Source organism: Xenopus tropicalis, chromosome 6 (genome assembly GCF_000004195.4).
Source record: "Xenopus tropicalis strain Nigerian chromosome 6, UCB_Xtro_10.0, whole genome shotgun sequence".
Classification (NCBI taxonomy): domain Eukaryota; kingdom Metazoa; phylum Chordata; class Amphibia; order Anura; family Pipidae; genus Xenopus; species Xenopus tropicalis.
Window position 1 is genome coordinate 153,454,261 of NC_030682.2, and position 23,936 is coordinate 153,478,196.

Sequence of the window (23,936 nt, forward strand, 5' to 3'; positions counted from 1 at the left end):
ATTATGGGGACCTCTTGTGATTGTGGGGCCCCTTCCCAATATTCACATAGTAAATCTAAGGGGCCTCAGACCCTTCGACCATACAACAGTTCAAAGGGAGAGAATCCTGTGGACTCTTGGGGAACTTCTCGATAGGCAAATAGCAAATGGGGCAAATAACGCTCCCAGTCCTTCTCGCCAGATTCCACAAATGTCCGTAACATGGTCTTTAGTGTCCCATTAAATCTCTCACAAAGACCATTTGTTTGGGGGTGGTATGGGGATGAGTGGATCGCCCGGATCCCACTGCTGCCACCAGAAATGTCACACAACGTATGACGTATGAGCCGCTAGCACAATCAGGGAAATACCACACGTGCCACAGGGGTTGTTTCACAGGGGTTTATTACAACCAAACGTAGATAAACAGGGAAAGGGCAATACGCATGGAAGGTCCACAAGTCCCAGTCACATCAATCCTCCTACAGGGAGTCTTCAGGGCAACCCCCCTCTGCACAGTCTCCAGGGAACAAAGGCCGAGTCTCCCAGCCCAACCCCCAATACACAAAGGTGTCCCACCCAGACAGCATGGTACCTCAGGGGTTATCTCACACAATATAGTATATTATGGTACCTCGGGGGTTGTCCCACACAGCATGGTACCTCAGGGGTTATCTCACACAATATAGTATATTATGGTACCTTGGGGGTTATCTCACACAATATAGTATATTATGGTACCTCGGGGGTTATCCCACACAGGGAGTCTTCAGGGCAACCCCCCTCTGCACAGTCTCCAGGGAACAAAGGCCGAGTCTCCCAGCCCAACCCCCAATACACAAAGGTGTCCCACCCAGACAGTCACAATTACCTGGGCAGCCTCCCCAGGCAGTTCCAATGGGAATAAACAAAGTTCCTTTTTGGGTAGTTCCACAGAAAATGCACTACCTTGGTTCCAGGGCAAACAGTCCTTCCACAGGGGTTAGGGTAATCCAGTTGGAGGGAATCTTCCTGCCTGAGCTAGGATGGATCCCAAGGAACCGCAGGGGAGGGTGTCCTGCCGTAGCGAGGTTACACCCAGATCAACAAAAAGCCCCTTCTCCACCCACAACCTCTGGGTTTTCTACCCTGCTGCTGGTACCTCCCCTCTTTTCCACACCCCCTAGGATTGATTGGTTAGGAGGCTGACCCTGCTTCTGCTTAACCCAACCCTAGCAGCTCCAATTGGCAGGGTCCCCTGCAGCATCATTAGGGGAGGGGTTTAACCTAGGAGGGACTTGCCCAGCTCCTCTGGAGGGGACTTCTGGGAGCTTCTTTGTTTAAAACCCTTTCGGCGGGAAAACAGAACAATGGGCTGCCACCATCTTGGCTAGATCATGCACTGGCTAAACATGGGGCCAGTATAAGGGTTTTTTTTGGTCACAATGGTACCTTGGGGGTTATCTCACACAATATGGTACCTCGGGGGTTGTCCCACACAGTATGGTACCTCGGGGGTTGTCCCACACAGTATGGTACCTTAGGGATTATCTCCCACAATATGGTACCTCAGGGGTTATCTCACACAATATAGTATATTATGGTACCTCGGGGCTTATCTCAGACAGTATGGTACCTCGGGGGTTGTCCCACACAGTATGGTACCTCGGGGCTTATCTCAGACAGTATGGTACCTCGGGGGTTGTCCCACACAGTATGGTACCTCAGGGCTTATCTCAGACAGTATGGTACCTCGGGGGTTGTCCCACATAGTATGGTACCTCAGGGCTTATCTCAGACAGTATGGTACCTCAGGGGTTGTCCCACACAGTATGGTACCTCAGGGGTTATCTCAGACAGTATGGTACCACGGGGGTTGTCCCACACAGTATGGTACCTCAGGGGTTATCTCAGACAGTATGGTACCTCGGGGGTTGTCCCACACAGTATGGTACCTCGGGGGTTATCTCAGACAGTATGGTACCACGGGGGTTGTCCCACACAGTATGGTACCTCAGGGGTTATCTCAGACAGTATGGTACCTCGGGGGTTGTCCCACACAGTATGGTACCTCGGGGGTTGTCCCACACAGTATGGTACCTCAGGGCTTATCTCAGACAGTATGGTACCTCGGGGGTTATCTCAGACAGTATGGTACCTCAGGGGTTATCTCAGACAGTATGGTACCACGGGGGTTGTCCCACACAGTATGGTACCTCAGGGGTTATCTCAGACAGTATGGTACCTCGGGGGTTGTCCCACACAGTATGGTACCTCGGGGGTTGTCCCACACAGTATGGTAATCAGGGCTTATCTCAGACAGTATGGTACCTCGGGGGTTATCTCAGACAGTATGGTACCTCAGGGGTTATCTCAGACAGTATGGTACCACGGGGGTTGTCCCACACAGTATGGTACCTCAGGGGTTATCTCAGACAGTATGGTACCTCGGGGGTTGTCCCACACAGTATGGTACCTCAGGGCTTATCTCAGACAGTATGGTACCTCGGGGGTTGTCCCACACAGTATGGTACCTCGGGGGTTATCTCACACAATATAGTATATTATGGTACCTCGGGGGTTGTCCCACACAGTATGGTACCTCAGGGGTTATCTCAGACAGTATGGTACCTCGGGGGTTGTCCCACACAGTATGGTACCTCGGGGGTTGTCCCACACAGTATGGTACCTCAGGGGTTATCTCACACAATATAGTATATTATGGTACCTCGGGGGTTGTCCCACACAGTATGGTACCTCAGGGGTTATCTCACACAATATAGTATATTATGGTACCTCGGGGGTTGTCCCACACAGTATGGTACCTCGGGGGTTATCTCAGACAGTATGGTACCTCGGGGGTTATCTCACACAATATAGTATATTATGGTACCTCGGGGGTTGTCCCACACAGTATGGTACCGCGGGGGTTGTCCCACACAGTATGGTACCTCGGGGGTTATCTCAGACAGTATGGTACCTCGGGGGTTATCTCACACAATATAGTATATTATGGTACCTCGGGGGTTGTCCCACACAGTATGGTACCTCGGGGGTTGCCAACTTATGCTTCAGGCTTTCGGATTTATAGGTGTGCGCCCGTTCCGCCCCTTTTGTGAAGTCATCGGCGGGGTGGGCACGGGGCTATAAGTAAACGGGAGAAGCCAGGGCGGGTAGGGTTTGGGTTGGTCAGGTTTTTTTTGGTCCCCACAGCGCTACTTCCTGTGCCTCTGCTGTTCATTGTTCTGTCCCTCCTGGTTGCTGGGATCATTGGAACCTTAGCAACCAGATAGCTGTGTCAATAACAAACTAGACAACAAGACTGCTGCAAGTTGTCCCAGAGACCCCAGGGTTTAAATGTCATTTCAAAATTGCAGTTGCGCTACGGTCAGTTACTGCCCCCAGTGCTCCAATACAGGGGTCCCTAGTTGTTTCCCAGGGGCAGTTACAGTCTAGGATTCCTTCTCCTTCCTCCCCATCAGGACTGTGCCCCCCGACACCTACAGTAAGGCCTGAGGCGCCCATCCCTAATGAAGCCGCTACCAGCTCACATTTATGACGGGTGACAGCTTCATGTATTTTTAGCTCCGCAGAAAGTCTCTGCCATCATTATCCGGTGCTGCCGACTCCCGCGCAGGGCGGAAGGATAGATTGCAAGCTCATGGGTACAGTACCCCAATAACAGGGGCAATAAAGTCCTCAGACTAGTAGCACATTGCAACTGTTGCAGTCTACAACTCCCATGATTCTCAGCAAGTCAGGGGCATCTATATTCTTGTAATGCATCCCTGACAGAATGATGTGGGGGGGGCATTGGGTAAAACAGAGCTGGGGCCTTGGGCCATAGCAACAAGCAATTTGTATGGTCGCAGGGATGGCAAGTTGGTGGCTGTGGGCAAGGAAAGAAGAGAAGGCTGGATGGGCATCATTTAGGGTGGGGTAATAACTGGGGCAACTATAGAGGCAATAGAGACAAAGGCCAGAGAAACACAACCCAATTAATAAAGGGCATAAGGACTGGAGGAAAGGAGGTTTCATCATCAGCACAGGACAGGTTTTGGTGGAAAGGTTACACATTATTTTTTAGCAGCAATTATTAAACAAATAGATCAATCAGCAGCCAATCATAGGTCTCAGAGCCCTGCCAGCAATCATCCCCATTGGCTGAGCTGTAGCCCAGCCCCATGTTGCTTTCATTTGGGTTTGGATCGGGATCATTCATATTCTCAGAATATTGAGCAACAGATCAGGGGGTCCGTGTGGGCTCAGGAAGGCACGTATGAGCGGAGGGGCCCGCAGGGGTTGATATTGGGCCCTAGGGCCAATCAGTGGAATTACAGTGACGGGAGCTGTGAGGGCCACAGCAACAAGCCCTCGGGGTTTCTATTCAATGGGAAACTCACACCTGCCCGGCTGATATCTGCAGTTTGGCCAGATGTTGGTTGGGCCCATACACAGGCAGACAAGCTGCCCAACTGGTCTGAATCTGCCCCTTCAATCTGCCCCTATGGCAACATTTGGGCCCAAAGCTTCTTCAGCACCCAGGATTCTGGTAGGGGTGTTGGACCCTGCAGGCTGGTAGCCACCCTTGGCTTGCCACGTGCCCATTGCCTCACTATAAATGACTTGGCTGGGCCCCAGCAGAGCGAGGGCCACATCCCGGGAAGGATGGAAATAGCAGCACTTCCATCCGGCCCGACAGACTCGAGTAGGAGCTGCGGGGAGTATAACTGGGGAGCGGGGCTAAATATAAAGCCCAATCAGCAGCAGAACAATTACAGAGCCGGGTAATTGCCTCCCAGGAAAATCTGCACAAGAATGGAACAGGGGGCGGGGCACACAGCTGCCCAATCAGATACCCCATGTATTGTATTAGCGTCACTAAATAAACTGGTTCCGCTGTAACAATAGCCAATGGGCTGCGGTGCCGGTACCAGTTCTACACGCACACATGCCATGGCCCAAACAGTGTTCTGCTTGAGCTCCTCCCCCTCATCTCTCTGACTCTTCCTGCTTAATCAGTCACATGCCTTCCTGCCAGCAGTGCTGCACCTTAGCCCTACAGGAAGGAGTACCCTGTGCCCCAAGGGGGGGCAAGTCTGTATTCTGGGTTAAAGGGGTGTGAATACTGGGTTCCTAAAGGCAGTAGGGCAAGATGGAGACAGTGGGGCAAGATGGAGACAGTAGGGCAAGATGGAGACAGTAGGGCAAGATGGGGACAGTAGGGCAAGATGGAGACAGTAGGGCAAGATGGAGACAGTAGGGCAAGATGGAGACAGTAGGGCAAGATGGGGACAGTAGGGCAAGATGTGGACAGTAGGGCAAGATGGAGACAGTAGGGCAAGATGTGGACAGTAGGGCAAGATGGAGACAGTAGGGCAAGATGGACAAGTAGGGCAAGATGGAGACAAGTAGGGCAAGATGGAGACATGTAGGGCAAGATGGGGACAGTAGGGCAAGATGTGGACAGTAGGGCAAGGATGGGGACAGTAGGGCAAGATGTGGACAGTAGGGCAAGGATGGAGACAGTAGGGGCAAGATGTGGACAGTAGGGCAAGATGGAGACAGTAGGGCAAGATGGAGACAAGTAGGGCAAGATGGAGACAGTAGGGCAGATGGAGACAGTAGGACAAGATGGGGACAGTAGGGCAAGATGTGGACAGTAGGGCAGATGGAGACAGTAGGGCAAGATGTGGACAGTAGGGCAAGATGGAGACAGTAGGGCAAGATGGAGACAGTAGGGCAAGATGTGGACAGTAGGGCAAGATGGAGACAGTAGGACAAGATGGAGACTGTAGGGCAAGATGGGAACAGTAGGGCAAGATGGATACAGTAGGGCAAGATGGAGACAGTAGGGCAAGATGGAGATGTAGACAAGATGGAGGACAGTAGGGCAAGATGGAGACAGTAGGACAAAGATGGGGACAGTAGGGCAAGATGGGGACAAGTAGGGCAAGATGGAGACAGTGGGGCAAGATGGGACAGTAGGGGACACAGTAGGGCAAGATGGAGACAGTAGGGCAAGATGGAGACTGTAGGACAAGATGGAAGACAGTAGGAACCAAGAGGGGAGTGGGAAGAAGTAGGACAGATGGGACAGATAGGCAAGTGGGACAGTAGGGCAAGATGGGACAGTAGGCAAGATGGAAGACTGTAGGACAGATGGAGACAGTAGAGGCAAGATAGGGGCAAGTAGGGGCAAGATGGAGACAGTAGGGCAAGATGGAGACAGGGCAGGACAAGATGGAGACAGATTAGGGCAAGATGGGGACAATAGGGCAAGATGGAACAGTAGAGGCAGATGGAACGCAGGACAAGATGGAGACAGTAGGCAAGATGGAGGACAGTAGCGGCAAGATGGGACAGGTAGGCAAGATGGAGGACAGTAGGGCAAGATGGAGACAGTAGGACAAGATGGAGACAGTAGGGCAAGATGTGGAACAGTAGGGCAAGATGGATACAGTAGGGCAAGATGGAGGAAAGTACAGAGCAAGATGGGGACAGTAGGGCAAGATGGAGACATAGGCAAGATGGAGACTGTAGGGGCAAGAGGGAGAGACAAGTAAGGCAAGATGGGGACAGCATAAGGGGCAAGATGGAGACAGATAGAGACAAGATGAGACAGTGAGGGCAAGATGGAGACTGTAGGACAGAGATGGAGCACAGATAGGGAAGGCATGGAACAGATAGGGGCAAAATGGGGAGACCAGTAGGGCAAGATGGAGACAGCTAGGACAAAATGGAGACAGATAGAGGCAAGATAGGAGACAGAATGACAGGGGCAAGATGGAGACATAGGACAAGAATGGAGACAGTAGGAGCAAGATGGACAGTGCATAGGACAGATTGGAAGATGAAAGGCAAGATGGAGACGATAGGCAAAATGGAGAACTGAGACAAGTCAGAAGACAGTAGGCAAGATGAAAGCTAGGCAAGACTGGAGACGAGCTAGGGCAAGATGGAGGACATAGGGCAAGATGGAGAATAGGCAAAGATGGAGACAGTAGGGCAAGATGGGGACAGTAAGACAAGGTGGAAGACAGTAGGGCAAGATGGAGACAGTAGGACAAGATGGGACAGAATAGAGGCAAGATGGAGGACTGGAGCATAGGGCAAGATGGAGACAGTAGGACAAGATGGAGAGGACAGTGGGTACAGATGGAGACAGTATTGGACAAGATGGGACAGTGGACACGATGGGACAGTTAGGAGCAAGATGGAGACAGTAGGGCAAGATGGAGACGTAGAGCGCAGATGGAGACAGTAGGACAAGATGCGGAACAGTAGGCGTAAAGTGGAGACAGATTAGGGCAAGATGGAGACAGATGATAGTCAACGATGGGACAACTCTCTCTCGGTGCCTAGTTCTATGGCCACTCGTGATATATATCTACTTCCTGTTCCTAGTTTTATGGCCACTCATGTGATTTATATCCACTTCCTGTTCCTAGTTCTATGGCCACTCATGTGATTTATATCTACTTCCTGTTCCTAGTTTTATGGCCACTCATGTGATTTATATCCACTTCCTGTTCCTAGTTCTATGGCCACTCCTGTGATTTATATCTACTTCCTGTTCCTAGTTCTATGGCCACTCCTGTGATTTACATCCTCTTCCTGTTCCTAGTTCTATGGCCACTCCTGTGATTTACATCCTCTTCCTGTTCCTAGTTCTATGGCCAGTAAAATCCCATATAAACCCTGCACACCAGAAAAAACTTCCTTAGGGAGGTATTATAGTTAAAAAAGCATTTTTCATTAAAAGCATGATGTTAAAATGTTTTTATACTTTAACAATATATATCCATCAAGAAACAAGTACATACATACCCCCCGCAATTTGATCGAAAAAAAAGAAAATATGAAGGCAGATACTGGATGAGAGAATAGGGGAAGTTTTTTCTGGTGTGCAGGGTTTATATGGGATTTTACTGGTATATATAATCCTCTTATGGGGGGATTGCTAAAACCCTAGCACCTGGATATTATATACTTTGTATACATTTTGTATTTTTTTGGGGTTAAAGGGCAAGAATATTCAAGTCCGGAGTGCCCTCTCTTACCCTAAATCCTAGTTCTATGGCCACGCCTGTGATTTATATCTACTTCCTGTTCCTAGTTCTATGGCCACTCCTTTGATATCTAGCTACGTCCTGTTCCTAGTTCTATGGCCACTCCTTTGATATCTATCTACTTCCTGTTCCTAGTTCTATGGCCACTCCTTTGATATCCATCCACTTCCTGTTCCTAGTTCTATGGCCACTCCTTTGATTTCTATCTACTTCCTGTTCCTAGTTCTATGGCCACTCCTTTGATATCTATCTACTTCCTGTTCCTAGTTCTATGACCACTCCTTTGATTTCCATCCACTTCCTGTTCCTAGTTCTATGATCACTCCTTTGATTTCTATCTACTTCCTGTTCCTAGTTCTATGGCCACTCTTTTGATATCCATCCACTTCCTGTTCCTAGTTCTATGGCCACTCCTTTGATTTCTATCTACTTCCTGTTCCTAGTTCTATGGCCACTCCTTTGATTTCTATCCACTTCCTGTTCCTAGTTCTATGATCACTCCTTTGATTTCTATATACTTCCTGTTCCTAGTTCTATGGCCACTCCTTTGATTTCTATCCACTTCCTGTTCCTAGTTCTATGATCACTCCTTTGATTTCTATCTACTTCCTGTTCCTAGTTCTATGGCCACTCCTTTGATTTCTATCTACTTCCTGTAAATGATAAGTAGGTTTCAGAAAGGGAATCTATTAGTCATATCCCACTGATAAGTCCTGAATTAAATATAAGAATAAACAGCAAAGATTTCAGTGGAATAAAAACAACAACATTTATTGGCTCAAATAAACAAAAACATAACTCATAACAAAGGCATAACTATACCAAAACATGACCAGGTACATCCTAATCTCCTAACGCGTTTCGCACCATGTGGCGCTTCATCAGAGGAGGTGTGGTTTACTTGTGTCACTTCCCTTATTTACCCTTAGTATTTATAATATACAGTGTACAGCGTTGCTTAACTAACCCCCTATCAGGCTATTAGTATATCAAAAGTTTTTTTAAAAATACATGGCCATGGGTTTTCAGACAACCCTGCATATAGCACATATCATATAGTTGTCCAGGATGCAATAACAACATTAAGTGTTTTATAGTATAATTCAAATGAATTTTATGCACAATTATGCACAATTCCATGCACAGTTATGCACTTTAATACGCAGTTATCTATTATGATGTATGATGTTTTTGTTTATTTGAGCCAATAAATGTTGTTGTTTTTATTGCACTGAAATCTTTGCTGTTTATTCTTCTATCTACTTCCTGTTCCTAGTTCTATGGCCACTCCTTTGATTTCTATCTACTTCCTGTTCCTAGTTCTATGGCCACTCCTTTGATATCTATCTACTTCCTGTTCCTAGTTCTACGACCACTCCTTTGATATCTATCTACTTCCTGTTCCTAGTTCTATGACCACTCCTTTGATATCCATCCACTTCCTGTTCCTAGTTCTACGACCACTCCTTTGATATCCATCCACTTCCTGTTCCTAGTTCTATGACCACTCCTTTGATATCCATCCACTTCCTGTTCCTAGTTCTATGACCACTCCTTTGATATCCATCCATTTCCTGTTCCTAGTTCTATGACCACTCCTTTGATATCCATCCATTTCCTGTTCCTAGTTCTATGACCACTCCTTTGATATCCATCCACTTCCTGTTCCTAGTTCTATGACCACTCCTTTGATATCCATCCACTTCCTGTTCCTAGTTCTATGACCACTCCTTTGATATCCATCCATTTCCTTTTCCTAGTTCTATGACCACTCCTTTGATATCCATCCACTTCCTGTTCCTAGTTCTATGGCCACTCTTTTGATTTCTATCCACTTCCTGTTCCTAGTTCTATGACCACTCCTTTGATATCCATCCAATTCCTGTTCCAAGTTCTATGACCACTCCTTTGATATCCATCCATTTCCTGTTCCTAGTTCTATGACCACTCCTTTGATATCCATCCACTTTCCTTGTTTCCTATTCTATGGCCACTCTTTGATTTCTATCCACTTCCTGTTCCTAGTTCTATGGCCAGTCCTTTGATATCTATCCACTTCCTGTTTCCTAGTTCTATGACCACTCCTTTTGATATCCATCCACTTCCTGTTCCTAGTTCTATGGCCACTCCTTTGATTTCTATCCACTTCCTGTTCCTAGTTCTATGGCCACTCCTTTGATATCTATCCACTTCCTGTTCCTAGTTCTATGACCACTCCTTTGATATCCATCCACTTCCTGTTCCTAGTTCTATGGCCACTCCTTTGATATCTATCCACTTCCTGTTCCTAGTTCTATGGCCAGTCCTTTGATATCCATCCACTTCCTGTTCCTAGTTCTATGGCCACTCCTTTGATTTCTATCCACTTCCTGTTCCTAGTTCTATGGCCAGTCCTTTGATATCTATCCACTTCCTATTCCTAGTTCTATGACCACTCCTTTGATATCCATCCACTTCCTGTTCCTAGTTCTACGACCACTCCTTTGATATCCATCCACTTCCTGTTCCTAGTTCTATGACCACTCCTTTGATATCCATCCACTTCCTGTTCCTAGTTCTACGACCACTCCTTTGATATCCATCCACTTCCTGTTCCTAGTTTTATGACCACTCCTTTGATATCCATCCACTTCCTGTTCCTAGTTCTATGGCCACTCCTTTGATTTCTATCCACTTCCTGTTCCTAGTTCTATGACCACTCCTTTGATATCCATCCAATTCCTGTTCCAAGTTCTATGACCACTCCTTTGATATCCATCCATTTCCTGTTCCTAGTTCTATGACCACTCCTTTGATATCCATCCACTTCCTGTTCCTAGTTCTATGGCCACTCCTTTGATTTCTATCCACTTCCTGTTCCTAGTTCTATGGCCAGTCCTTTGATATCTATCCACTTCCTGTTCCTAGTTCTATGACCACTCCTTTGATATCCATCCACTTCCTGTTCCTAGCTCTATGGCCACTCCTTTGATTTCTATCCACTTCCTGTTCCTAGTTCTATGGCCAGTCCTTTGATATCTATCCACTTCCTGTTCCTAGTTCTATGGCCAGTCCTTTGATATCCATCCACTTCCTGTTCCTAGTTCTATGACCACTCCTTTGATATCCATCCACTTCCTGTTCCTAGCTCTATGGCCACTCCTTTGATTTCTATCCACTTCCTGTTCCTAGTTCTATGGCCAGTCCTTTGATATCCATCCATTTCCTGTTCCTAGTTCTATGACCACTCCTTTGATATCCATCCACTTCCTGTTCCTCGTTCTATGGCCACTCATGTCACATGTGCCCCTAATGCCCCCCCCAGTTCCAGCCCTGACTGATGCCTATAAACAATGAAGAGATGGATTTAAACTGATGACAAACCTTGTAGCATTTTGTATTTACTGACCCTGAATGTGGGGCAAGTGCGCAATGACGGTTACACAGAACTTGAGGGTGGAAGTGGTGGTGTCGACGCCGGCTATGAGCAGCCCGGAACTATACATCGTCAGACTCAGCTCGTGGAACTTGGTACCTTCCTTCCTGGACTCCTGGGGAACCATCACATCCAAAATCAAAAGAGGGGCGGGGAGAATGACCCCTTAGGGAGAGACTCATTTGCTATTGGCTACAATGAGCTTCCAGGAGAAGCCAAACAATTGCTCTGATATGGAATTCTGTTTGATTTGACTTTTATAAATGGGCCCAGCTATTCCTTCTGTCATGGATCCCATATACGTGAGGGCCAATCCCCACCTGGAAGCACAGACACAACGCCACTCCATGCACAGACAGCAGTTGCCCCACAGTGAAGAAAAAGACTATTGCTGTTGGGGTGATGGGGGGGGACCCTAACTGCCCTTTCTGTTCTCACCTCCTTTATCTTCAGCAGAAAATGGTCAATGAAGTCCCTCGGGGGGGCGGCGATATCCAGAGTCTCCTTGTGGAAATCCAGCTGCTCTCTCACATAGTCCACTAGGTACAGGCTGTTCTTCATAATTATTTGCCCCAGGTAGGGCAACTTTAGCAGAAAGGGGAACATATTGCAGATCTGAGGGTTTGGGGAAGGTAGAAAATGGAACAGTTATTTGGAATGGCAAATGCTCCATGGGAATGTAATGTCTCCGCCAAGGGGCCAAGCCAGCTCTCAATATGGACTAATGCCGCCTATCCCAGGGCGATCATTGGACGCCTCCATTTCGTTATCTGCCAATGTAACTGCCCCCCACTGCCCCCCAATGTCAGTAACCGTCTGTGTGGTACTGTATCACATGCTTTAGTAACAGCCCCCAATGCCCCCCAATGTCAGTAACCGTCTGTGTGGTACTGTATCACATGCTTTAGTAACAGCCCCCCAATGCCCCCCAATGTCAGTAACCGTCTGTGTGGTACTGTATCACATGCTTTAGTAACAGCCCCCAATGCCCCCCAATGTCCAGTAACCGTCTGTGTGGTACTGTATCACATGCTTTAGTAACAGCCCCCCAATGCCCCCCAATGTCAGTAACCCGTCTGTGTGGTACTGTATACATGCTTTAGTAACAGCCCCCCCAATGCCCCCCCAATGTCAGTAACCGTCTGTGTGATACTGTATCACATGCTTTAGTAACAGCCCCCCAATGCCCCCCAATGTCAGTAACCGTCTGTGTGGTACTGTATCACATGCTTTAGTAACAGCCCCCAATGCCCCCCAATGTCCAGTAACCGTCTGTGTGTATGTGATCACATGCTTTAGTAACAGCCCCCCAATGCCCCCCAATGTCAGTAACCGTCTTGTGTGGTACTGCTACACATGCTTTAGTAACAGCCCCCAATGCCCCCCAATGTCAGTAACCGTCTGTGTGGTACTGTATCACATGCTTTAGTAACAGCCCCCCAATGCCCCCCCAATGTCAGTAACCGTCTGTGTGGTACTGTATATCACATGCTTTAGTAACAGCCCCCCCAATGCCCCCCAATGTCAGTAACCGTCTGTGTGGTACTGTATCACATGCTTTAGGTAACAGCCCCCCAATGCCCCCCAATGTCAGTAACCGTCTGTGTGGTACTGTATCACATGCTTTAGTAACAGCCCCCCAATGCCCCCCAATGTCAGTAACCGTCTGTGTGGTACTGTATCACATGCTTTAGTAACAGCCCCCCAATGCCCCCCAATGTCAGTAACCGTCTGTGTGGTACTGTATCACATGCTTTAGTAACAGCCCCCAATGCCCCCCAAATGTCAGTAACCGTCTGTGTGGTACTGTATCACATGCTTTAGTAACAGCCCCCCAATGCCCCCCAATGTCAGTAACCGTCTGTGTGGTACTGTATCACATGCTTTAGTAACAGCCCCCCAATGCCCCCCAATGTCAGTAACCGTCTGTGTGGTACTGTATCACATGCTTTAGTAACAGCCCCCCAATGCCCCCCAATGTCAGTAACCGTCTGTGTGGTACTGTATCACATGCTTTAGTAACAGCCCCCCAATGCCCCCCAATGTCAGTAACCGTCTGTGTGATACTGTATCACATCCTCTGCCATCCCAGAGTCTAGGTTCCTGCTCACCTCCTCATAGAAGGCAATAAGATTAGTCTGACAGGATCTATTACACATAAAATCTTGTTGCAGAAACACATAGTACTGGGATATGAGATGTATGCCAGTCGGGTCACGGACCTCCTTAATGGACCGACGGAACCAAGCGTAATGTGAATGGATGGTGAGAGGGATGGGGGGGTGGGGGGGGCAGCTGTACCTGATGCTTCATGGAGAGGACATTGCTGACATGTTTCCTTATGTTGGTTATGAGGTCCAGGAGTTTCTTGTCCCTGTAGTCCAACTGCTGCCCAAACAGAACCGCACCAATGATATTGGACACGGCGCAGCCCAACAGGTGGGAGGGGTTGAAGGGTTTTCCTGGGGGGGGGGTAGAAAGGAGAATGAGGTTTGGATTTGTCATCACAACAGCGATATGTCTGATTGGTATTTGGGCTGGAAAGGAAATTCCTTCTTTCATGTGAGATAAGATTGTCAGCTCTATCGGCCAGTTCAACCCAACAGCGGAGAGAGTGCATTACTGGGCAAGTAGCTCCGCCCTCGGCACGTACCATGGTCAGTAAAGGGGAGGCCAAGTATAGGAGATGTATTTAAAGCTAAACTGATACCCTAAAAACATAGGGAGGGTGGGAGTGTGGCACTAGGGGGCAGCACTGTGCCCAGGGGCAGAATTAGTCCATATGGTACTGGCATCAACACTGGGGCAGCATCTGTCAGACAAGTCCACTCTGTTATTGCCCTCAGGATTCTACTTGAAGCCCCCCCAGACTTGTAATGAAGCCCCCCAGATTTGTAATGAACCCACCTCCCATCTCAGACACGGCCTGGACCAGCTGCTCCGCCTCCTTCTGCGACTTCTCCTCCAGGGTCTGTTTCCCCACCCCGATGTTCCTCAGGGTGGTCAGAATGTACCGGCGAAACTGGGGCCAGTGATCATTGGCTGAAACAAATGCTGGGGGGCAACAGGAAAGGGCAATTAGTGCCACAAAAATTGGTGGTGATAAGTCTACCTCATCTGCCCTGTCTTTAGGGGTAATTGGGGGCTAACAGAATATCTCTGTAGGGCTCAGAACTCACTAGTATTCTCCTCTATTCACTAATAGCCTCCCTACTCACTAGTATTCTCCTCTACTCACTAATAGCCTCCCTACTCACTAGTATTCTCCTCTATTCACTAATAGCCTCCCTACTCACTAGTATTCTCCTCTATTCACTAATAGCCCCCCTACTCACTAGTATTCTCTTCTATTCACTAATAGCCCCCCTACTCACTAGTATTCTCCTCTATTCACTAATAGCCCCCCTACTCACTAGTATTCTCTTCTATTCACTAATAGCCTCCCTACTCACTAGTATTCTCCTCTATTCATTAATAGCCCCCTACTCACTAGTATTCTCCTCTATTCACTAATAGCCTCCCTACTCACTAGTATTCTCCTCTATTCATTAATAGCCCCCTACTCACTAGTATTCTCCTCTATTCATTAATAGCCTCCCTACTCACTAGTATTCTCCTCTATTCACTAATAGCCTCCCTACTCACTAGTATTCTCCTCTATTCACTAATAGCCTCCCTACTCACTAGTATTCTCCTCTATTCACTAATAGCCTCCCTACTCACTAGTATTCTCTTCTATTCACTAATAGCCCCCCTACTCACTAGTATTCTCCTCTATTCACTAATAGCCCCCCTACTCACTAGTATTCTCTTCTATTCACTAATAGCCTCCCTACTCACTAGTATTCTCCTCTATTCATTAATAGCCCCCTACTCACTAGTATTCTCCTCTATTCACTAATAGCCTCCCTACTCACTAGTATTCTCCTCTATTCATTAATAGCCTCCCTACTCACTAGTATTCTCCTCTATTCACTAATAGCCACCCTACTCACTAGTATTCTCCTCTATTCATTAATAGCCTCCCTACTCACTAGTATTCTCCTCTATTCACTAATAGCCTCCCTACTCACTAGTATTCTCCTCTATTCACTAATAGCCTCCCTACTCACTAGTATTCTCCTCTATTCACTAATAGCCTCCCTACTCACTAGTATTCTCCTCTACTCACTAATAGCCTCCCTACTCACTAGTATTCTCCTCTATTCACTAATAGCCTCCCTACTCACTAGTATTCTCTTCTATTCACTAATAGCCTCCCTACTCACTAGTATTCTCTTCTATTCACTAATAGCCTCCCTACCCACTAGTATTCTCCTCTACTCACTAATAGCCTCCCTACTCACTAGTATTCTCCTCTACTCACTAATAGCCCTCCTGCGCACTAGTATTCTCCTCTACTCACTAATAGCCCCCTACTTACTAGTATTCTCCTCTACTCACTAATAGCCTCCCTACTCACTAGTATTCTCCTCTACTCACTAGTAGCCTCCCTACTCACTAGTATTCTCCTCCACTCACTAGTAGCCTCCCTACTCACTAGTTTTCTCCTCTACTCACTAATAGCCTCCCTACTCACTAGTATTCTCCTCCACTCACTAGTAGTCCCCTACTCACTAGTATTCTCCTCTACTCACTAATAGCCTCCCTACTCACTAGTATTCTCCTCTACTCACTAATAGCCCCCTACTCACTAGTATTCTCCTCTACTCACAAGTAGTCCACCAACTCACTAGTAGTCCCTCCTACTCACTAGTATTCTCCTCTACTCACTAATAGCCCCCTACTCATTAGTATTCTCCTCTACTCACTAATAGCCCCCTACTCACTAGTATTGTCCTCCACTTACTAATAGCTTCCCTACTCACTAGTATTCTCCTCCACTCACTAATAGCCTCCCTACTCACTAGTATTCTCCTCCACTCACTAGCAGTCCCTCCTACTCACTAGTATTCTCCTCTACTCACTAATAGCCCTCCTACTCACTAGTATTCTCCTCTACTCACTAATAGCCCTCCTACTCACTAGTATTCTCCTCTACTCACTAATAGCCCTCCTACTCACTAGTATTCTCCTCTACTCACTAATAGCCCCGTACTCACTAGTATTCTCCTCCACTCACTAATAGCCTCCCTACTCACTAGTATTCTCCTTCACTCACTAGTAGCCCCCTACTCACTAGTATTCTCCTCTACTCACTAATAGCCCTCCTACTCACTAGTATTCTCCTCTACTCACTAATAGCCCTCCTACTCACTAGTATTCTCCTCTACTCACTAATAGCCCCGTACTCACTAGTATTCTCCTCCACTCACTAATAGCCTCCCTACTCACTAGTATTCTCCTTCACTCACTAGTAGCCCCCTACTCACTAGTATTCTCCTCTACTCACTAATAGCCCTCCTACTCACTAGTATTCTCCTCTACTCACTAATAGCCCTCCTACTCACTAGTTTTCTCCTCCACTCACTAATAGCCTCCCTACTCACTAGTATTCTCCTTCACTCACTAGTAGCCCCCTACTCACTAGTATTCTCCTCTACTCACTAATAGCCCCCTACTCACTAGTATTCTCCTCTACTCAGAAGTAGTCCACCAACTCACTAGTAGTCCCTCCTACTCACTAGTAGCCCTAGTGTACCCAGCAGTAGCTACTACACGTAGAACCGTAACTCACTGAACCCTTTGGTGTAACTGTCTATCACTGGATACTCGGGGCGGTCACTGAACTGCTCCGCGTGGTTGATCAGAGCGTCCTTCACTGTCTCGTAACCACAGAGAACCACAACGGGGTCGGCCATTTGCCAGACGGTGAACATTTTGCCGTATTTCTTGTGAAACTGAAAGAATAATGAGGCCATAACCGTGGGGCAATAACCGTGGGGCAGTAACCGTGGGGCAATAACCGTGGGGCAATAACCGTGGGGCAATTATTCAGCCTATAATGGGGCAACGCTATAAATCCCATGTCCCATCTGGTACCCACCTCGGGGTAATACCTGACAATCCCATCACGGGTTAAATAGTTGGGGGTGCCCAGCAGTGGGACTGGGGTTGGGCCCGGGGGTAGGACGTGACTTCTCTTCTGTTGTCTCCACAGGGAGGAGAGGAAGAGGAGGGTGAGCAGGAAGATGAAGAACAAAGTCAGGATGGAGAGGATTTCCATGGTTCTGTGAGAGGAAATAAGTATCAGAACTGGTCCCCCCCCCCGTTATTATACATACCCGCCCCCTGCCCAATCCCCTACTCACCCCCTGCCCCCCCTGTTATTATACGTACCCGCCCCCTGCCCAATCCCCTACTCACCCCCTGCCCCCCCTGTTATTATACGTACCCGCCCCCTGCCCAATCCCCTACTCACCCCCTGCCCAATCCCCTACTCACCCCCCTGCCCAATCCCATACCCACCCCTGCCCAATCCCCTACTCACCCCCTGCCCAATCCCGTACTCACCCCCCTGCCCAATCCCATACTCACCCCCTGCCCAATCCCCTACTCACCCCCTGCCCAATCCCCTACTCACCCCCCTGCCCAATCCCATACCCACCCCTGCCCAATCCCCTACTCACCCCCTGCCCAATCCCCTACTCACCCCCCTGCCCAATCCCATACCCACCCCTGCCCAATCCCCTACTCACCCCCTGCCCAATCCCGTACTCACCCCCCTGCCCAATCCCATACTCACCCCCCGCCCAATCCCCTACTCACCCCCTGCCCAATCCCCTACTCACCCCCACCCAATCCCCTACCCACCCCCTGCCCAATCCCCTTCTCACCCCCTGCCCAATCCCCTTCTCACCCCCTGCCCAATCCCATACTCTGGGTGCTACAGTCACTATTGGCCACTTGGCCACTATATCACCAGCCCAGGCCAATTTAAAACATACTCAGTGTATAAATGGTGGAGTCCCCTAATGGGAGATGCTACATGTAAGGCTATTGGGGGGCTCTGCACAGAAGGACAGAACCAGTTGGGGTGAGGCTCCCCTATCCCTGCCCCTTGGTACATTCCATAGCCGTGTCTCTAACCTTCTCTCAGCCTGAGAAATCTTCTCCTCATCCCCAAATGCACTGTCGGTTCTGCCTCCCCAGCACTCCAACCCCTTAGCACCCCCATCCGGAGCGACAGACACCAGTTAATCATTACAATAAACTGGGCTGAACTCCTTGTATATACCATTCCCTCGGTGCGAAGTTCAGAATGGAACAATCCTCTCCACCTGGCTCGGTAAAATGTACACCCCCGGGGCAAAGTTAGATGCCCCTTGTCCATCTAATGCATTGACCGCTCCCAAGTCCCAGCTGTACCCCCATTCTTCTCGGTACTCAGAAACAGGCACCCCCTGGCACCCTGCTAATTGGGCTGTTCCTCTGGGGCAGGTGGGGCTAATGCTCCAATGTACATGAGTAGAAGTGGGAGTTGCTGTGAAACCACCGGGGTAAATATGTCAAAGTGGCATTGTACGTGGCTGACAGTCAGTGTCACAGCTCCTCCCCCACTGTTTAGCGATGGACATTACAGTTTGCCCCCGTCACCCCTCACCCTTCTTAGTACAGGGGAGATTCCCCCCCCCCCCTCTGTTTAGGGTGGTTTCTCCAGTTTGGCATAAATGGCCTCTTTCCAACCAACTGTCTTCTCTTCCCAAAATATGGACATTACTGTCCTCAAAGGGGTGTCCCTTTCCTTTGAGATGTAGAGAGACTGCTGAGTCTTGTCCTGAGGGGTTACCCCCCTATGTTGGGCCAGTCTCTTACTGAGCGGTTGTTTGGTCTCCCCAAAGACCAGACCAACAAACAGAGGAAGGGGGGGACAGCAGTCAAAGCAACATACTGTAGACATCCCATGTGTCCCTGGAACATCTCATTCCTGTGATTTTCAAACCCAACAATTCCCTGAGACAGAAGTTCGGGCACCCTAAAGACTCTACACCAAGGCACATGGGGAGTAATGGGGTCTGTGGTGCCCAGTGTAGTGGGGGGCACTCAGGTCTGTATATTGGGGAGACCAAACAACCGCTCAGAAAGAGAATGGCCCAACATCTTCTTACACCAGGATGTCCTGCCAATTTGGATGAATGAACCCACTGAGAAATGTGAGGAACCGATGGAGAACATTCTCACCTAAAGGGCAATGAGGAGAAGGTCAGAAGCCTGAGTTACTGGAGCAATTATACATTTAGTTGGTACCATGGGGGTGGGAGGGTTTTCCGGAGGTTCCACGGAATGTAGAGCTCTAGATAATGCCCCTCCTTACTGTTCTTAAAACACTTGAACCTGGAAGAGAAAAGAGCCCCCGACCCTGGTGAGGATTGAGCGTCTTAGTGGCCGAAATGTATTCAAGGTTCTTGGGATCTGTCAGGGTGGCGATAGGTTCAAGAGACCCCTCCAACGGGGGGCTCCACTCCTCTAGGGTGATTTTAATGGGCAATAATTCACTTACTTCATAGGGAAAGGGAAAAAGTCATTAATAAAGTGCTGAGAGACAGCAGGGGCATTGGGTAAAGGGCACAGTAAGATACTCATTCTTCCCTCTCCCCCTGCTCAAAGACTGTAGGATCCACATACATCTCATTTAGTGATTAGCCCCTTAATGACTATCAACGAGTTCATGAATAAATTGGGTAATGACGGGTTTCAGGAATGGAGACGGACGGGGTTCTTCCTCTAGACGGACTGAGCCATGAGCGAGACCAATTGGGCAATTATAGCGTCTGTGTGGTGGAAGGACCTCTGTATTTTTCTGCTCAAAGACTTTAAAACAAGGAGGGAAGGAGTACTGGGGTAAGTAATCACTAAGGTGGGAATTAGAGGGGAAGGGAGGCAACTGGAACCCCAGGCTACATTATCTCCAATAGAGCACTCAATGGTTGGGCCAAGAATAATAGGCGTGGCGGGACACTTCATTGCCCACTTTGAGAGCCCACTTTGAGCAGAAGTGGTAGAGGTCAAAGGACCAGGAGTACTAGGCCTGCCATTGAAGCCTCAGCAGAGACAGGGACTTTGAGAGGAACCAAAAGATCACGGGTGGCCTTGGGAAAAGATCAGTCAGTAATGTTGACCCAGCTGAAGAGGGATTTGGAGTTGAAGGAAATGGTGATAAAGTGCTAAATCATCTGAAATGTGCGTCTGATGGGCCTACAGGAGCCTGAGATGTTCTACAGGGGCCTTCAAGATGGATTCCAGAGAAGAACCACAGGTCTGAGAGGGTTCTATGTTTGGCCCAAGCTAACTGTCATGTACTAGTTAAGCAGAAACCAGGAATTAGGTTTATGGGTGCAGTAGTGATCCTCCCCCCCTTAACTGCCCCTTCCCCAGTGTAACCAATCCCAACTGGGCCAGCCTTTCCCCATAACTGAGCCCATTCCCTTTATCAGCTTAGTCGCTCTTCCCTGTACTTTCTCTATTTCATTACTGCCCCCCCCTTATATATTTATATATAGTGACCCCCCCCTTAACTGCCCCTTCCCCAGTGTAACCAATCCCAACTGGGCCAGCCTTTCCCCATAACTGAGCCCATTCCCTTTATCAGCTTAGTCGCTCTTCCCTGTACTTTCTCTATTTCATTACTGCCCCCCCTTATATATTTATATATAGTGACCCCCCCTTAACTGCCCCTTCCCCAGTGTAACCAATCCCAACTGGGCCAGCCTTTCCCCATAACTGAGCCCATTCCCTTTATCAGCTTAGTCGCTCTTCCCTGTACTTTCTCTATTTCATTACTGCCCCCCCTTATATATTTATATATAGTGACCCCCCCTTAACTGCCCCTTCCCCAGTGTAACCAATCCCAACTGGGCCAGCCTTTCCCCATAACTGAGCCCATTCCCTTTATCAGCTTAGTCGCTCTTCCCTGTACTTTCTCTATTTCATTACTGCCCCCCCTTATATATTTATATATAGTGACCCCCCCCTTAACTGCCCCTTCCCCAGTGTAACCAATCCCAACTGGGCCAGCCTTTCCCCATAACTGAGCCCATTCCCTTTATCAGCTTAGTCGCTCTTCCCTGTACTTTCTCTATTTCATTACTGCCCCCCCTTATATATTTATATATAGTGACCCCCCCTTAACTGCCCCTTCCCCAGTGTAACCAATCCCAACTGGGCCAGCCTTTCCCCATAACTGAGCCCATTCCCTTTATCAGCTTAGTCGCTCTTCCCTGTACTTTCTCTATTTCATTACTGCCCCCCCTTATATATTTATATATAGTGACCCCCCCTTAACTGCCCCTTCCCCAGTGTAACCAATCCCAGCTCGGCCAGCCTTTCCCCATAAGGTTATTGCCCCGTGCCCCAGTTTGCCCCCGGGTTACACAGACTATAAATATAAATGGGAGCAGAGAGCAAAGTGATTACGTGAGGTATAAATGCCGCCTTGGACCTTTCCCACAGATCGCTGGAGGGCACCGGGGAGGGCAGGGGTATAAAGTTTGGGGGAGGAGCCTGTGGGGGTCATTGTACCCATAACACACGTAGGTGTGGGGACCGCGGTGCCATTGAACTTTGCCTGTTGATACAGAAGCATTTGGCCTATGGATTGTTATTGGCAGGGAGTCTCCCATTCTAACCGGTTATATCCGCATATACAGTAAGTACAGTAAGTACAGTAAGTACAGTGAGTACAGAGGTACAGAGAGTACAGTAAGTATACTGTTACAGTAAATACAGGGTACAGTAAGTACAGAGAGTACAGTAAGTACAGGGGTTACAGTAAGTACATTGAGTACAGTAAGTACAGGGGGTACAGTAAGTACAGTGAGTACAGTAAGTATATGGTTAGCGTAAATACAGGGTACAGTAAGTACAGGGGGTACGGTAAGTACAGGGGGTACAGTAAGTATAGAGGTACAGTAAGTACAGGGGGTACAGTAAGTACAGGGGGTACAGTAAGTACAGTGAGTACAGTAAGTACAAAGGTACAGTAAGTACAGGGGGTACAGTAAGTACAGGGGGTACAGTAAGTACAGTGAGTACAGTAAGTACAAAGGTACAGTAAGTACAGGGGGTACAGTAAGTACAGTGAGTACAGTAAGTACAAAGGTACAGTAAGTATAGGGTTGCAGTAAATACAGGGTACAGTAAGTACAGCGGGTACAGTAAGTACATTGAGCACAATAAGTACAGGGGGTACAGTAAGTACAGGGGGTACAGTAAGTACATTGAGCACAATAAGTACAGGGGGTACAGTAAGTACAGGGGGTACAGTAAGTACATTGAGCACAATTAGTACAGGGGGTACAGTAAGTACATTGAGCACAATAAGTACAGGGGGTACAGTAAGCACATTGAGTACAGTAAGTACAGGGGGTACAGTAAGCACATTGAGTACAGTAAGTACAGGGGGTACAGTAAGTACAGGGGGTACAGTAAGTATAGGGGTACAGTAAGTACAGGGGGTACAGTAAATACAGGGGGTACAGTAAGTATAGGGGTACAGTAAGTACAGGGGGTACAGTAAGTACAGCGACTACAGCAAGTACAGGGGGTACAGTAAGTGCAGGGAGTACAGCAATTACAGGGGTACAGTAAGTGCAGGGAGTACAGCAATTACAGGGGTACAGTAAGTGCAGGGAGTACAGCAATTACAGGGGTACAGTAAGTACAGTGAGTACAGTAAGTACAGGGGTACAGTAAGTACAGTGGGTACAGTAAGTACAATGAGTAAAGTAGGTACAGGGGGTACAGTAAGTACAGTGAGTACAGTAAGTACAGGGGGTACAGTAAGTAGGGTGAGTACAGTAAGTACAGGGGGTACCGTAAGTACAGGGGTACAGTGCATACAGGGTACAGTAAGTACAGGGGGTACAGTAAGTACAGGGGTACAGTGCGTACAGGGGTACAGTGCATACAGGGTACAGTAAGTACAGGGGGTACAGTAAGTACAGGGGTACAGTGCGTACAGGGGTACAGTGCATACAGGGTACAGTAAGTACAGGGGGTACAGTAAGTACAGGGGTACAGTGCGTACAGGGGTACAGTGCATACAGGGTACAGTAAGTACAGGGGGTACAGTAAGTATAGGGGTTACAGTAAGTACAGGGGGGTACAGTAAGTACAGGGGGTACAGTAAGTATAGGGGTATAGTAAATAAAGGGGTACAGTAAATACAGGGTACAGTAAGTACAGGGGGTACAGTAAGTATAGGGGTACAGTAAATAAAGGGGTACAGTAAATACAGGGTACAGTAAGTACAGGGGGTACAGTAAGTATAGGGGTACAGTAAATACAGGGTACAGTAAGTACAGGGGGTACAGTAAGTACAGGGGTTACAGTAAGTACAGGGGGGTACAGTAAGTACAGGGGGTACAGTAAATACAGGGTACAGTAAGTACAGGGGTACAGTCACATGTTGCTGACAGTAAAAGAGGGACTGAAGGGAAAAAGTTGAACAAAAATTGGAATATGTGCCCCTGTACCCCACTAGCACCTCCTACTGGAGACTCTGCCCCTGTACCCCACTAGCACCTCCTACTGGAGACTGTGCCCCTGTACCC

General features: G+C 48.2%; 1 protein-coding gene across 1 annotated transcript; it reads right to left on the reverse strand.

Moving 5' to 3' along the window:
* Positions 1 to 3,170: 3,170 nt before the first annotated feature.
* On the reverse strand, positions 3,171 to 18,511 carry LOC100145084 (uncharacterized loc100145084; the record flags this gene model as incomplete). The annotated part of the gene is given in 9 exon segments (NM_001126604.1): positions 3,171 to 3,181; positions 3,184 to 3,197; positions 11,405 to 11,560; positions 11,884 to 12,060; positions 13,747 to 13,907; positions 14,353 to 14,499; positions 17,123 to 17,285; positions 17,432 to 17,615; positions 18,475 to 18,511. Coding segments are annotated over 8 exon segments (1,009 nt in total), but the record flags the coding sequence as incomplete, so codon positions are not given.
* Between the last annotated feature and the right edge of the window lie 5,425 nt (positions 18,512 to 23,936).